This window comes from Carassius auratus, unplaced genomic scaffold (assembly GCF_003368295.1).
Source record: "Carassius auratus strain Wakin unplaced genomic scaffold, ASM336829v1 scaf_tig00028799, whole genome shotgun sequence".
NCBI lineage: Eukaryota > Metazoa > Chordata > Actinopteri > Cypriniformes > Cyprinidae > Carassius > Carassius auratus.
Window position 1 is genome coordinate 1 of NW_020525720.1, and position 16754 is coordinate 16754.

Here is a 16754-nt window from a genome sequence, read left to right on the forward strand (position 1 = left end):
TATCGTTTATTTCTTAAGGATGATGCAATCCCAACGAAAAAGGGTCAACGATCGTGTGTTTGGAACCGCAGGCGGTGAGTAAAACTGCTTTAAATATCTCTGCCTCCTTGTTAGTGCGTCCCCTCCCATGCCGGAGACCCGGGTTCGAGCCCCGCTCGGAGCGAGTCGTTGCTGCTGCTGCTGCTTTCGTTCACTTTCAGCCTCGGGATCGGATTCTGGATCATAAATAAACGGCTGAATCTGACTGTTAGCCATGGTTTGTTTTGGGATGATGGTTTTTCCCCTCAAGGTAATGTCACAGCTTCCAAACGCTCTCAACGCAAAAGCCTACTGGCGCTCGTGATTCTTTAGCTCCGCCCACACGTCACGCCTCCAGTCGGTCGTGTTTTTCTGGAAAAATCGGTACAGACTATCTTTCTCTATGAATATAATAAAACTAAAGACTTTTTGGAGTTATGAAGGATGCAGTACTACTCTATAGGTTACTCAAGATTAACAGGATATTGAGTGAAAACGAGCATTTCACCCCCCCTTTAACACACATGCTGGAGATACACTACTAATGACAGGAGTGGCCTTTTACTGAGGAGATGCACATGAAATTGCATTCTATTTTTTGCACAGCCCTAATCCTCACACACGGACAAATGTGACATTATATACCTCTGTAAATAAATGCATTTCAAATCCATGTCTTTGCACTTTGCACTTGCAAATTCATGCACTTTGAATAGAACATATACATTCGCTTCGAACTGGAATCATGGTGGAAATCCGGTGATGTCCACTTCTCAGGGCACTTACGTTCGAATAGAACAAATGTCTGAAGCGATAAGAGGAACGTACAAAATGTGCAGAGCAGTGCGGGGCAAGTACTGGAATTGAGAACCACCGACTTAACTAAACTGTCTTTTATGTGTTGCATTGCTTTGCACCTTGCCGTACTGTGTAGACCCTAAAACCATGTCTGCATTTGTGATCGTAGAAACGACAAACAACAAGGGCTATTCTAAAGGGGCTCAAAACTTGCATTTGAATCATCAGTGCCAAATCTTTTAAATATGTAAATGTACTTACAGACTGTGAGTCAGAACAGCCGGCAATGTAGTCTACTCTCCCAAGATCAGGAGAACAGTACTCCATAAAATGCACTGCATTTGAATATTTGTGTTGAACAGTGTTGTAAATTAGGGCTGTGACTGTTGCTATGACAACTGCGGTTGTCAACCGCCACCAGCAGTAGTGTAAGCTTTATAGCAGCATAATATGAAGTTTGCGTTTTTAGGTTGCGTATTTACTGACGGAAGTGCTAAAATAAACACGAGCTGATGGGTTAAATCGGGTGTGTTAGAGGAGTCAGCCAGTCATGGGTTTCAGAGATGTATATAAATATGCACATAGTTTATTTTGCGGTCTGATAAGAAAGGATACGCACAAGGGTAGCGCAACAGCGCCTTTAAGCATGTAATTGAAGACCACGCACTGCAAGCACAGGAGCGATTCCACACTCGCTTGACTGGCGCCTAGCACTGAAGTGAAGTGCGCGTCTGAAATGTCTCATTCTGCGACTAAATAAATTAACTTCTTGTCAAGAGAAATTGACAGAAGCACCAGTTGTGAGTGGGGTGTATACAGAATATGCAGAATCTGGAAAAAAATGAATCGCCTGCATTGACGTGCTAATTTTGACACCACTAATATATTTAATATATTCATACATTTTTAATATATATTTATACATACATATATATATATCTCAACCACCGGCGGTTTACACCCTACTGTAAATACAACTTAACCACCTGATTTCTAGTTGTGAACTCTTTAGAATATCAAATAAAGTAATTTCGTTTTCACAAGGAAACGCACAGTGTCTCCACAACATGGCGGCAGCAAACAGCAAGAATAAAAGTTCATTCAATCATTTTAGTGTGTGTTATCATCTGTAAATTCTAGAAAATGTAGCTAGTTTTCAGAAAATAATCAGATGTTAAGAGATGTTTACACTCAATGCACTGCAGCATTATAAAAACTGGAGTGCAACAAAAGGTGAGTTGAAAGGCTTTTTATATTTGTGATTTAACGGAAGTAGTGACAGATTTTTTTTATAAAGTAACAGACATTTGAACAAATTATTTTCCAAAAAGAAAAAATTATTTTTGGCTAGGGATAGTTCTATCTATTGTTGACTGGATGAAAGCAGGTGTGAATCAGTTCGCAGTCAATTGTAAGAAAGGGGTGTGGTTTAAGTACACCAAACGATTTGAAGAAGTTTCATTAGTCTATTCCATTGGAATTTTTTTTAAATAAAAAACGAAGCAAAAAAACAAAAACAAACATTAATTGTTCACCATAAAGATTCATTTAATTTAGAAAATATATAATTTTGTAAACTTCAGCTTCATTTAAATTTCTTGCCGACTTTAACTGACATTCTGTTATATGTCAACATTATACATTTTACCCAACCTCCAAATTCATTAGATCAGTCCTTTGTCTTAAAAATGACACTGGGCTGCCATGTTGCTTTTCAAAACATCCAGCATATTGTGGTGCGAAATGCTTTGTAAAGGCGAAAAACGAATATTTGCGGCATAAAAGTATAAAATTATAAAATATAACACTTCGTGAATAGACTCCTAAAACCCTTTAATCGCTGGTTTCCGCGATGTTTACAGATTAGATAAAGCAAATTTTTTATTTAAAAAAAATTATCAGATAGTTATTCCAAATAAGAATGCAGCGCTAAATTTTTTGGCAATTGGATATTGCTATGAGTGATCACTAATTAAGCTAATTGCATCGAAACACAAAATTATTGTAAATTTGTAGTTCGTATTCAAATCTGTAAATAAGTAATTTCCCTACATAAATAAAAAAAATCTGGCAAATTATAATAATTTTACACCTTTAAACTGAAAAATAGGCATGCCTTTTGTTTCAAGGTTGTTGTTGTTGTTGTTGTTTTGTAATGAAATCTATACTTTAAATCTATGTCTGTGTTTAAATTCACAACACACACTTGAATACAGACACCTTTTTCTGGCAACGTTAGCTAGATCGCGCAGCGCCCTGAACTGCGATACTTCACGAGGTTTGACGTAGTCGAGCGCATACGAAAATACACAGATCCGGTCTTTACACGCTAAATTAATCTTCCTTAGCAACCAAAGCGTTAAAGCAGATCGAGTGATATGCAAGAGGCGAAGTGACACTGCGAAACCACAGGTTTGTAGCAGCAAACATCGATAATTTAGAATTACATTCAATAACATTTCAAATGGCGATGCAACAATACAATAGAGGAACGTTCAGCTGGCGAAAATGGGAGATAAACATTCGTCTGATACTTACCGGTTGAATACTGCCTCGCATACGGATTGAATAAAAACGTTTCAAACACAACAGATGTATTTCAGCCCCACTTTGGGTGTCTAATGTTACTTGAGAAAAACTAATACGCAAAAAAGCAGGCTAAAATGTAGTTGAGGATAAGCCATACACGGTACGTGTCTTTATGGCGAACATGCTTGAAGTAAATGTCACACAGCAGTGAGACCGCGCTTTCTCCTACAAATGAATAAATATTTTTTTAAAACATGTCTTACCTTTTACCGAGTCCCTTCTGAGAGGATTGAAATGAGAGCTGCCGAGCTCTCTGCCATGAAACAAAAAATGGCTCTCAAAGCTTCAGAGGGAGCGTTTCGGAGTGGCTGACTGAAGAAGGGGCGGAGCCATCGCGAAAATAGCTAGCTAGCTAAGATTAAAAATTGTTTAGGTGCAAAAGAAGATTTTCATGTTGTTGTGGACAATGGTGCAGAAATATTTATGTAACATAAAAGTTAAAAAAAAAACAGACCACAGACCATTACATTATTAAACATTTATTTATAGTGTTATTATTAATATAGCCATGAACTGTCATAAATAACTTGATATACATATGTATAAAATATATGTAAATATATATTTAATAATAATAATAAAAAAACATCACAAAAGGGTGATTATATTCCTACAGGATTTGCAGTTGGTAGTGGGGGATGGGTGAGCAGGAGCCCAACCCCCACAAATGGGATTGAAGTATGCTCAACAATAATGATAGGAATGTTGGTTGGAATTTACAACGATGTACTTGGAAAATACAAAAGAACACCACTAGAAGTTGGACTTCCAAGCACGTTTTTCACATATTTTGCTGAAATGTGGTCATATGACATCACATTAACATGGCGGCTTTCTTGAGCACCAACAATAATTAATCAAACTTCCCAAACACAACCTCTTCAGCCAATATTTGTATAGCCTTCTAAAAGAACCACAACAAAATATCCCCCATATTGAAAATTGTAGACCTTCATGCCATACTACCATTGCATCGTTTATCCTCAACAATTTGGTTGCTAAGTTTTTTTTAGTTTTTTTTTTTTATGATAATGAACCGCAATGCTAATGATAGCATATTGTTTTCTTATGCAAACATTTAGCGGATAATAGAATGTTTTTATGTTCAAAAGTTGGACATTTCAAGAGGGAATATCATATAGCATAGGCCCTGTCCACACAAACATGGTTATCTTTAAAACTGTTTTTCTACGCGGTTTGGCTGTTTGTCCACATGTGAACGCACATGTAAACACAGTGCCAGGTCACTGATACCGAACATTTTTGAAAACTCCTGCCAGGTTGAGGGTTTTCAAATAATCTGGTTACAGAGTTATCGTCTAGACAGCGAAACCGAAGTTTTTGGGTTTTTACATCAGAGCCTGCACTTTTATCTCCATCTACTTGAAACTTTTTCAGGCTTCTGATTGGCCAACATGGCTTTACCGTTTAGATTATAGCGCCACCTGTTGGTTTGGCATGCTCTTGACAGTGCATCATAGCATCATGTGTTTGCGTTTCCATGTGCATGGAGATTTTTTTAAAACAGAAGAAGGAAAAGCTCTGTTTATAAAAATACCCATGGTATGGAGTGGTACTAGTCAACTAGAGTTTTTCTAGTTTATGCAATACTGAAGCTAACTCTGGCTTTATTAGAAGATTCTAATTCAAATTATTTTTATCTTTGGTATGGAGGGACATCCTCTCAGTCCTTCTGATGGCGGCCATTTTATGGTTTGGTGAATGGGTCAATGCCAGTCAACACAGGACATGCTCTGCAATGAAGAAAGCTTAAATAATATACACAAGTGAACAAAACGAAACACATTTAATTGTACATGGGATATTATAGTATTCGCTGAGTTGTAATGAACATGATACTGTATCTCTAAGGAAGCATTAGCACCTTAGCATTAGCTTTCTTTGCTCCTTTTGCAGGCAGTTGGTGTAGTTGCAGCATCTACCAGCAGGAGCTGATGCTACCATGCTAACCAGCTCAACCTTGGCCATTTAGCTTGCCCAGTAATGGCAGAAAGGCATCACTGGTGGGGTGCACAACATTCAGTAACTGGATTATTCTAATCATGCTGTTTGTTGAGGTGTCCTGCCAATTTCCTTAATTAAGACCAGCTAGGCCAAAGATGAAAAGAGAATAGTGGAAGAGGATAGTTTTACAGAGGATAGTGAGAAACCGCCTAGCAACCACACAGAGCACCTAGCAACTGCACAGTAAAGTGCTAAAAACAAAAACGTTGCAACTCCATTTCAACCACCCTAGCATAAAACCCGGTGACTTTTACATGTGTAAACACCACTTACCTTTTCTTCAGAAAAAAACAAACTGCTTCAACATAGACACAATATATTAGAGAACACCAAAATAGAACTAGCACACCTGCATGCACACATTACTGATAGACATCACTTTTAGATTTGTGGCAGCAGCACATATCCTGAGTAAATCATTAATAAAACCACAATGCTACACAAAAAAATAAATATGATATAGCTGTCAGTCAAAATAGGCCATGCTAGTTAATCTAGTATTGGTGAATACTGATGCTAATGGCCATTGTACAAAGTTTTTTATGATTAATGAAAGGGGAAACATGACTAATGAGTCACGTCACGTTTAGTGGTTAGTAACCAAAATTCTTTAAATACTGATAAGGTTGGTATTTTTAAATGCTAAAACTGCTGTATTGCATAAAAAGATAATTTAAACAAATTTCCATATTTATCATTGATCAGAAATACATCCCTCACTCCGAACTTACACCATTGGTTGGGTTATTGTTGCTATGCAACACCACTTAAACAAATGGACTGAAATTTAATTTGGCATCACTGGTGGCACAGAAATACATACTGCCTCTTTAAATGCCATGTTCACAAAAAAAGAAACATGTTTATAGATGCTTAGATGTAAATTCAAGATTGTGACAAATACACTAAAAATAAATTATACATATATTAGATGTGCCATTTCCATTATCTTAAATGTCATGCTCAATAGACAAGATGATTAAGGCAATCCCCCTTCCCCACAAAAAAATAAAATAAAAATAAAAATTATTTATATATATATATATATATATATATATATATATATATATAAGCAAAATAAAATATATTTAGATAATACAGTTATTATTTATTCAATTATTGCATTTGAAAGAGTGGCACAAAAAATTCCATTAGAATAATCATTTAAATAATTCCATTAATAAAATTAATTTAATAAATTAATGAAAAAAGGGTTCTTCCAGTCAAATGTTATTCAAAAATGTCTACAACCAAATAAAAACAAAGTATGATGAAACGCTTGTTTTTAATGTTTAGGTCAAAATTCATTACACACACGAATGAATTCTTACATTTTAATGGATGTTCTCAGCTTTAAAGATGCTAACCTGAGTCTTACATGCATTTTGAGACTAAACTGTATTTTAAATGTGACATTAACTCCAAAATTTGGTCTGGTCTAAAAGCTGGTCATAAGAGGTATTGTTTTGCTCAAAGCTTTTGGCAACAAAACATTGAGCATCATGCGAATTACATCATTTTCAGATATATCAAAGGGGAAATAATACTGAATCAACAATAGTGCAGATACCACAGAATCATGCAAACCATTTACAGTTGAAGGACTCAATCACAGGACAAAATATCTGCAGACATACTATAAATACAACTGAATACTGTATATTAAACACTGATGCATTATATATTAACATTTCAGATATATGCAGATTTAGGTTGCATATATGGATTTGGAAATTAAGAAAATATTGGGTCACTTTTTCCAGGTATATGAGGTATATAGTAGTTCTAGAAATTGTTCAGTTTCCCTTTGTCTATAAACATCTGAAGTGGGTGAGAAGATGCATAAAACTCAGTAGGACAAGTTCACCCAAATACAACAAAAAACATTTTCATTGTGCATTTTCATTACTGGCTGCCTCAAACGGACCTGCAGTGGAGATGTGGTGTGTACAGGTAATTTCAGAATTACCTTAATTATGAGTTTGCAACTATTAAAAATCACTCATATCTTTGTTAAACTCGTAATTGCTCAAATTTATTTGAATTTTACCAATAAATATTTTTATATTCAGACATGACTGCAGCATCAATCAGTCTTCAACCTTTTGCGCAACTCTACAAAATGTCCAGTGATGTTCTACCGTGTTCTCATTGGCGCGTTCACTCATGTGATGCACCCGCGTGTTGCGAATTGTGAAGCCTTGCTTGGAGATGTACTCCACCAGATGCACCCGAAGGGAAACCTCTTGGTGGTAGTCACATGGTCCAAAGGTAAAAGACACTTGAAAGTCTCTGGTGTCCATCATGTGTTTATTCCATCTGGTGAAGTTGTTGGAGATGCCTTCAAGTAGCGCGTGAACTTTGGTGGTGATAGTGAGTTGGGTGATAATGACTGCCACCGGGTTTGAGTACTTGGACAGCTTACGAATACTTGAAAGTTCTACCACTTGCTCAAATGTGTCCAATGGATAAAGAGGTTTGGTGTCTCCTAAACAATGGATCAAGGGCTCGATCTGATAAAAGTCTGCTTCCTTCCGAAGGAGCTCTGTTTCTTTGAAGTCACATGGAAGCGTTAGTTTCGAGGTTCGTAAAAAGTTCAAGATGTAACGGAATAGAGGACCATCTCGATCTATGAAATAGTTGCCCTGGGCATCTCGTGTGGTGGGAAAATCACCACGAAACATGGCACCCAACATTGAGTCCGGATAACGTTGGAGGGTGGAAAGCGATGTGGTGTACAAATGGCCACCAACATTTAGGGTAACCGTATCCATCATCTACAACAAAGAAGAACATAAACATTACATGCATTTTGTTCTTGCTGACAATGTCAAGAAGGTGCTTGTACTGATGCTACAAACACTCAACAGATTACTGCTGAAAAGACCACTTTAGACTGGTATAAATTGCCACAAAGATCCATTGATTTGGTGTTGTTCTTGTTCCTGAGCCTTCAAACTTACATTGTTTCCCAGCAGAACTTAAAACCGCTTGGTTTTTCTAGTGAACTGTTTGACCATGGAAGATTTGTTGGGGTCCAGCCTCAAAAACAACATTTGCTGCTTTCAAAACCCTTAATAAGATTGATTTCTATGGAAACTCTAGTATGTAAACTAAAGCCTCATTCAGACAGTCAGCCTAATGCCAATTTTGTGCATATCCAATTGGAACCCAATCTAGATGACTGACTGTCCAAACAGTGTATCTGACTGTCCAAACAGTGTATCTGAACTGTTCATATTATATTTGTGTGTCCAGATGTGCTCTTTCGCTTTACGGAATGTGCATTGGTTTCTATGGCAATGATATTGCATTGTTATCCCTATGCTAAAAACAATAACACCAATACAATTTGCAAAACAAATTGTCTTGCGATATGACAACATGTTGATGTCACCGTGTATTATATTTCGCTTTTTGAGGCATTGGCAGAAATGCAGGAAGCTGGAATGTGTGGCTTTATTCTTTGTTGCCGTCTCCGTTGGGTTTCAAAACTCAAAGAGCACCGAATACTAGCAGTATATTTAATTTTTCTGCTTGACTTGCACTTCGCAACAACACAAGCATGTTTTCTACAAAAGCTTCTAATGTGTTTTTTTTACGTGGCCTGACCAACCTGATCGCTATATCCGATTGACTGGTCAGACTGAAACAGATTTCCAGGAATGAGATTTGAGAAGGATTCCAAACCACATATAAATGCACTTTAAAACGGATTTGCAAAATGTTTATTTCATGTAGTTTGTTGCTGTTCAGACCATCTAAATATGCACAAAAATCTGATTTGGGCTGACAGTCTGAACAAGGCTTAAGGCTACATTTACACTAGTGCATTTTTGTACTAAATAATAATTGTTTGAAAACTCTGGGTTAGCATTTCAGTATAAACAGACCAAACTGAGATTTTTTTGAAAAAGATTGCTCTGTGTATCTTTGACGACCATGTAAACAATAACATCATGCCCACTGAGTACCTGCCAGTGACTAGCAACCAGCTTCCTGTTTACACTTTTACACGCGTGCCCAGTATGCATGAATGTCATGATCATGTGATATGCGACATGCAAGGTTCTGTAATATGGACAGAGATTGTTTCTGAAACACAGTGAAAACACCATTGTAAATGAGGATCAACATTTAAAAAATGAAAACGCAATAGTGTAAACAGGGCCTAAGCTTCAGGAGGTATGGATTAAATCACCACATGAGTTTGGAATTCAGCCATGTTCTTCATAAAACCTTGTTCTCAGACAAAATGGACCAATGGGATAGGACAAAATGGCTTACCCTCCAAGCTTGTTTTCATTTTATTTTGAGTCTTTAGAGGCCGTGTTCTTAAGGTGGTAAGCAACCATTTAATAATGTCCTAGCAACTACCCACAACACCCTAGCGACTGCCTACCAACAGCTAAGCCAGTCGACGTTATTTCACGTGAACCGCGCAGCTGTCGGAAATAAACTCTGCAGGAAACTGGATCAACAGCTAAATAAATACAATTTTAATTCAAGTCTTGCAAACTTTAATCCCTTTTGGAATGGAACATATACACTTTTTTCGAACTGGAATCACGACAGAATATTCTGTGACCACTTCACAGGTCACTTACGATCAAATAGAACAATTGCCATACGTGATAAGAGAAACATACTAAATGTGCGTTTGGAGGTTGCAAGGACTGGAATTGAGAAACGCTGAGCTACGCAATCAACATAAACAACGAGTAACTGTATCTATCTTCAACCCCCAAGAACATAAATATTTGATGTACAAAGCATTGAATGTGATTTTTTTAGACTAGAACAAGTTACCCCACAGATCCATTGATTCAGGGCTGTTCCAGTTGTTGGACCATCAAAACAAAGCTGCAGCGAGCAAAACGTCAACCAACTTGTTTTTTCTAGCAATGCTAGATGGCCACAGATGCCTGGAAAACAACATTTGCTGCTTTCAGCAGCACTAAAAATATCTTAGTTATATTAGAATATTAGTTTCTATGGTAACTCAAATATGATATACTGAGCTTCACATCAGTAGTATGGTAAATGTCACATGACAGGTTTTCAAACATCGTGTAACTCTCAGACAAATTGAACCATTAGCTTAAGACAAAATGGCTGACTCTTCAAGCTTGTTTTCATATCCTCTTTGAATTATTGAAGGTCCTGTTCTTAAAGTGACAAGCAACTGTTCAGTAACTTCTTAGTTAACTACCCAGAACACCCTGGCACCTGTTTAACAAAAGCCCCTTTCACACATAAAGTATTTACCGGTAAAGTACCATAACGAGACCATGTGTGAATAGTAACTTTTCAGAAATATTGGTAAATTCCTTTCCAACAATTTATCAGTAATGGAAGTTGTAACATTACCAGTAAATTACCTAAATTATTTGTGTGTGAATGCATAATGAAGATTACCGGTATATGTGCATGTACAAGTTCAAAATGCGACGTAGGATGTCTACTCTGGGCCAATCATAACATTCTGATGCAGATGACACATTTACTCCGCACTGTGTAGTTCAGTTTGAACGATGTCTTTGGGCCAAAAGTGCTGCATGAATGTTTGAATTTACCAGCGTTTTTAAATGGATGTCTGAATGGTGCTTTACCGGTAATAAGACAGAACGTTGTTGGCTGTGTGAACAGTGCATTTTTGTATTTACCAATAAAGTGGTTCAGGTAACTTTATGGCAATATTCTAGTATTACTGTGAGAGATGAGCTAATATGTTGAAAACTATCGACAGCCTAGAACGAGGGTGTCCAGACTCGGTCCTGGAGGGCTGGTGTCCTGCAGAGTTCAGCTCCAACTCAATCTCAATACACCTGCCTGGGAGTTTTTAGTATGCCTAGTAAGACCTTGATTAGCTGCATCAGGTGTGTTTAATTAGGTTTGAAGCTAAACTCTGCAGGGCACCGGCCCTCAAGCACAGAGTCTGGACAACCCTGGTCTAGCAACACCCTAGAAACCACACAAAACACTCTAGCAACTGCACAGCCATTAATCAACTTAAGGCGGGCATACACTGTGCGATTTCGGCAAGGTACCAACTCACACTGTACGAGTAGATCGCTTGCCATGTAAAGTCAAAGCTCACGATTTTTATGCGCTCACTGTACGGTCCGATCGTCGAGTTGCGATTTGACTGCTCACACTATACATGAGGAATCAACCGAATCAACACGTAGGATCCCTCAGAACCTGGATGTTTGTTGGCGGTTTCTGAATAAACATGATTTCCTGGGATAAACGCACTGCTTTGGTGATATGCACAATTCTGTGTGTTGAAACGTCAAAAAAAAAAAAAAAAGCCGTAGGCATATCTAGACGCGCAGGTGGCTCGGAGGCCGTGGCCAATATGGTTTATACATTTTGCAACGTGAACTGGAGGTAAGCAGGTGTTTTCTGCCCTCTTTTTTTTCTTTCTTTGACATAACTCCACACGTTTTCCATCACTTCAGTCCACACTACACGCCGTCTCACCATGGTTTCGTTTATGGTTTCGCGCACTCGCAGTGAGGGACACGCAGAAAACGGTTCGTAGCCCTTCTTCAACAGTGCAATACCTCACGAGAGGCGACCAAAATTTCTGACATGTCAGAAATCCATCCGACCAACCGATTGCCGGTCGGGAGAGGTTAATCGCCTCTCATTTCCCCTTGTACACTGCACGAACATTGCACGACAAACGACGCACGAAAATGCTGAAAATTGAACCGACCCAAAAAAGAGTCGCACGAGTCAGAATTCGGCTCAAAATCGGATGAAAATCGTACAGTATATGCCCGCCCTTAGATAACTGTGAACATGCAAATGTGATGTTAAATTATTGAGATATTAACTTAAAATATATCACATTAATATTTTATATCAAAAGGGGTCGGTTGACAAAAATATTTGTGAATACTTGCACTAGAATATCATAAAGACATGGGGGGTTTACTGGAAGGCAGGGAGCAATTATTTAGTAATACCCTATTCTTGCGTAGCCAGGCCTTCAAGCTGAAGCTCAGGAATTCATGACAGCTTTCATTGGCCAAGGCTCACCCACGAGGCTGTTTAACCGGCATGTCCAACAACTAATCACAGTTCGTTTGTTCATCATCAAGTTCCGCAGCATGGAAATGTTGCCACAATAGCAGACTGGTGTGAAAAACTCTCAGACGTATTTTAAAGATTATATGCCGCAGACTTTAAATATTTAACATACTTTTGAAAATCCAGCGTTTAGTTGATACTGCTGTTCGTCACAGTTGTAAACATAACGGCTTTCTACTTTCGCCGTGGGTTTTGGCGCCACGGTATCTTTGCTTTCCAGACAGAACATTAAAGAACGTGGCAAACACATCTCACGGAAATCCTGTAGAATTCAACCAATCCAATAACGACTTCAACACTATTCATCAGACGTTTAGCCAACTGTTTGTGGCCGTGACGTCTGAGGCTGAGACTAGTAATACCCTAACCAACACCTAGCAACACTCCAGAAACCAACAAAATAATTTGTTTTCTTGTAATACTTCCATATATATATATATATATATATATATATATAAATATATATGGTAACACTCACTATTCTCACTATTACCTAATTGCTTATTAGCATGTCTATTATTAACACATAGGTTGTTTATTAGTACTTATAAAGTAATTATTATGCATGACTGTATTCTACATTCCTAATCCTACCCCAAACCCAAACTTAATAACTACATTACTAACTATTAATAAGCAGCAAATTGGGAATTTATTGAGGCAAAATCATAGTTAATCGTTTGTTAATAGCGAGAATTGGACCATAAAATAAAGTGTGACCTATATATATTTTTGGGTTTGGGTTGAGAACCGCTGCTTTATTCCATCCGTTTATTTACCATGTGTGCCCAGTCTCCATTCTCCATGTGGCCAATGGTCCTTTTCAATGATGCAATGAATGACGCTCTCAGCAGCCTTTTTGGGGTAGAAACACTTCACCTGCAGCAAACTAAAGAAATATACACAATACTTTACAGTATAGACGACATTCAAGAGTAGTTGTGATGAAATCACCGTGGAAACATTAGAATCGTGAAATGAATGACGCACGTGAAGGACAGCTAAGGATTTCCCAGCATCCCAGCACAGATTTTTACAACGTCTCAAATAGAAAAACATTAAACATAACTAGCTACGGAAAGCAGCAATCTATACGGATGAAATTAATGATGATTAAAAGATGATGCACCACGCGCATAATTTATAGCCGCTGCGTGACGTCTTAATCAACACAACGTGCGTAAACAACAATTTATCGCTTAATGCGAATAAAAACGGATTGCTTATATTTACGTTACCTCGTTGCAAATACGTTAAATCTCAGGGATTTTAGTCTCTGCTCCTCGTCCGATGGACTTCAGTTGTTTCTTCTCGTTTAGCATCTGGATTATGGAGGATAGGGGAAATAAACAGGGATAGTTTAGGGGCTTTTCGTTACTTTTTCAAAATAGAAGTAAATATTGAAAGCCTTATGTTCAAAAGAGACTCGTTTGATTGAGTAAAGGCTGCAAAATAGCTCTATTTGTTTATGGATTCACACAGAGGAGGACGGATGAGAGGGACATCAGTGTGGGATGAGCGGAAATGACACACCCACGACACAAGCCACGCCCATTACACAAATACCCGCCCTGTTTAAATCTATAACGGTCACCCAAAACACATAAATCTGCAGAATTTATACTGGAGAAGTTTATTATGATTATGACTAAGTGTAACATATTTATAAATATTTCCTTTGCCAGATTTGTTCCAGTATTTCACTATAATAAATAATAATAATATAATAATAATTATATATATATATATATATATATATATATATATATATATATATATATATATATATATATATATATATATATATGGTTACACTTTTAAGATCTAAATTGGTTTTGAGTAAATTAGATATAAACCATTACATTTCTGTGGAAATGATAATCAACTTTTTAAATAAATAACAACTGTAACAGACCTCAACTGTCATCAGTTCTACCAATTGAATATTTAAGACTAAATTCCTTATAATCACATGGACTGAGACTGATCTCCTAAGATATATTTACACAAAACAAATATCCAAAAAGTTCAAGGTCAATCAAATTGGATTGTTATTCATGTTATGGATTTTTTCATTATAATTACTGTTTGTGTATTACTTTCAAGTAGGCAAAATATTACCTTACAAAACGGTAAATAAAATGAATTTTATGCAACTTTTGGTGTGACAGTTTTACAAAGCTCTCTTTAATGGCTATGCTTAATTTCAATACTGCAAAAATGTAACAAAATGAAAGAAATCACAAGCATTCTTACAACCCTTTTTGATAAAATGTTATTACTTTAGTTTACAGTATAGACTTTACAGCATAATACACATGGTTGGTTGTTTACAGCCATAATAAACACCAAAACCTCCTTTGGGGGTCAAAATGAGTATATCATTTTAATGAATGAAGAGCCATGTAACAGAAAGACCTACACAAACATTCAAAGTCTTTTTGACGAAGAAGATGATGTCCTTGATTTGTGGTAAGGTATTGTCCTCCAAAATCTTGGCGTATGGCATTGGAATATCTACACCCATGACTCGGACTGCAGGGGCGTCAAGGTAACTGAAAGCGGGACCGACCTTGAATTAAAAAAGAAAAGAAAAGAAGAAGTAATAAATCACTTTACTGAGAAGAAAACGAAGATGGGTATGTTTGGAATGTCACACTCCCTAATCTTTATGAAAGTACAGGTGCTGGTCATATAATTAGAATATCATCAAAAAGTTGATTTATTTCACTAATTCCATTCAAAAAACTGAAATTTGTATATTATAATCATTAATTAAACACAAACTGATATATTTCAAATTTTTATTACTTTTAATTTTGATGATTAAAACTGACAACTAACGAAAATCCCAAATTCATTATCTTGGAAAATTTGAATATTAAGACCAATACAAAGAAAGGATTTTTTTTATATCTTGGCCAACTAAAAAGTATGAAAATGAAAAGTATGAGCATGTACATCACTCAATACTAAGTTGGGGCTGATTTTGTCTGAATTACTGCAGCAATGCGGCGTGGCATGGAGTCGATCAGTCTATGGCTCTGCTCAGGTGTTATGAGAGCCCAGGTTGCTCTGATAGTGGCCTTCAGCTCTTCTGCATTCTTGGGTCTGGCATATCGCATTTCTATGGGGTTAAGGTCAGGTGAGTTTGCCGGCCAATTAAGAGCAGGGATACACTCTAAAAAATGCTGAGTTGACACTGCTGCGTAGGACATTGGGTTGTTTTAACCGAAGTTTGGGTTGAAAATCAGTCTGTATTATAACCCAGTGGAGCTGGGTTAGGAACGTGGACGTGAAGGAGAGCACGCATGTCACCATAAGATTTTACCTTATCTGCACTTTTTGAGGTGTTAATAGACGGTTATGGTTACGTTACACTCATGTTAATTTGTTGACTTATTTTTCGCGGTTAAACTGAATGTACGTTAGTCTCCTAAAGGAAACGGCATTGTGTAGTTAAGACTATCATAATTATTGTGAAGCTGTTGAAGTGGTAATTGTTAAAAGTATGTTTCACATATGATATTTCAGACTTGTTGAGCTTGTGTCTTCATTGTCCTCAGGCCGAGGGTTAAAGCAGGTGGGCAGGGTTTCATATTTTATTGAAGCACCCCTGGGCGCCGCCATTGGCTAGCAGACCCCCACCTGCTGTTAGCATTCCATGGACTCCCCTTCATTTTGGCGTCACTTTGACAGCGAATAACTTTACATCTGAGGCATTTAAAGACTCCATTTGTCCATTAATTATTTCTAAAGAAACACGAAAATGTATAAAAGTCTCCATTACGTTGTATCTTACGTTATGGTCCCGTAGAAACAGTTTTTGTAAAAAAAAAATAGGCCAACGATTGCGTCATAACCAGCGACTCTCTGCCGCACAGTAGAGAAATTACCGTATGGACAGGAGGAGAACCTTGCAGAAAATCTTTTACTGTCTATGAGGCTATCGGGGGGACGTGGAGGCATAAAGTCAAGGGAGAGAATTAATCAGAATACTTATCAAAATGTGCTCCTGTTCACGCTCGCCTCCTCTGGAAGATTGGTGGGTGATTCAGATTTCTCTTGGCACAGCAATTAGAGGACTTACAGGTTGCTCACGTGACATCTACGTCATCAAGCTCAGTTTGAGTCTGCACAGTACGCCTGACCCCCAGGAAGTGCGTGCTTCTAATTGACTTCATTTATCTCCATTGAATCCAATGGGGTCGCTGTGTCCATTT

General features: G+C 37.5%; 1 protein-coding gene across 1 annotated transcript; it reads right to left on the bottom strand.

The window, feature by feature from the left end:
- Nucleotides 1-6659: 6659 nt before the first annotated feature.
- On the bottom strand, nt 6660-14051 carry LOC113079628 (BTB/POZ domain-containing protein KCTD6-like). The gene is made up of 3 exons (XM_026251874.1): nt 13770-14051; nt 13311-13420; nt 6660-8207 (listed from the first exon to the last, which is right to left on the bottom strand). Exons 2-3 carry the CDS (start codon nt 13335-13337, stop codon nt 7521-7523), a joined length of 714 nt encoding a protein of 237 aa, XP_026107659.1. The 5' UTR covers nt 13338-13420; nt 13770-14051; the 3' UTR covers nt 6660-7520.
- Between the last annotated feature and the right edge of the window lie 2703 nt (nt 14052-16754).

Excerpts from the sequence above, each read along its gene's own strand:
- LOC113079628 (XM_026251874.1), bottom strand. The coding sequence starts at position 13,337 with ATGGAGAATGGAGACTGGGCACACATG. Across the intron at positions 8,208-13,310 it reads ATGGAGACTGGGCACACATG|ATGATGGATACGGTTACCCT; the intron begins GTAAATAAACGG and ends TCTTTGTTGTAG.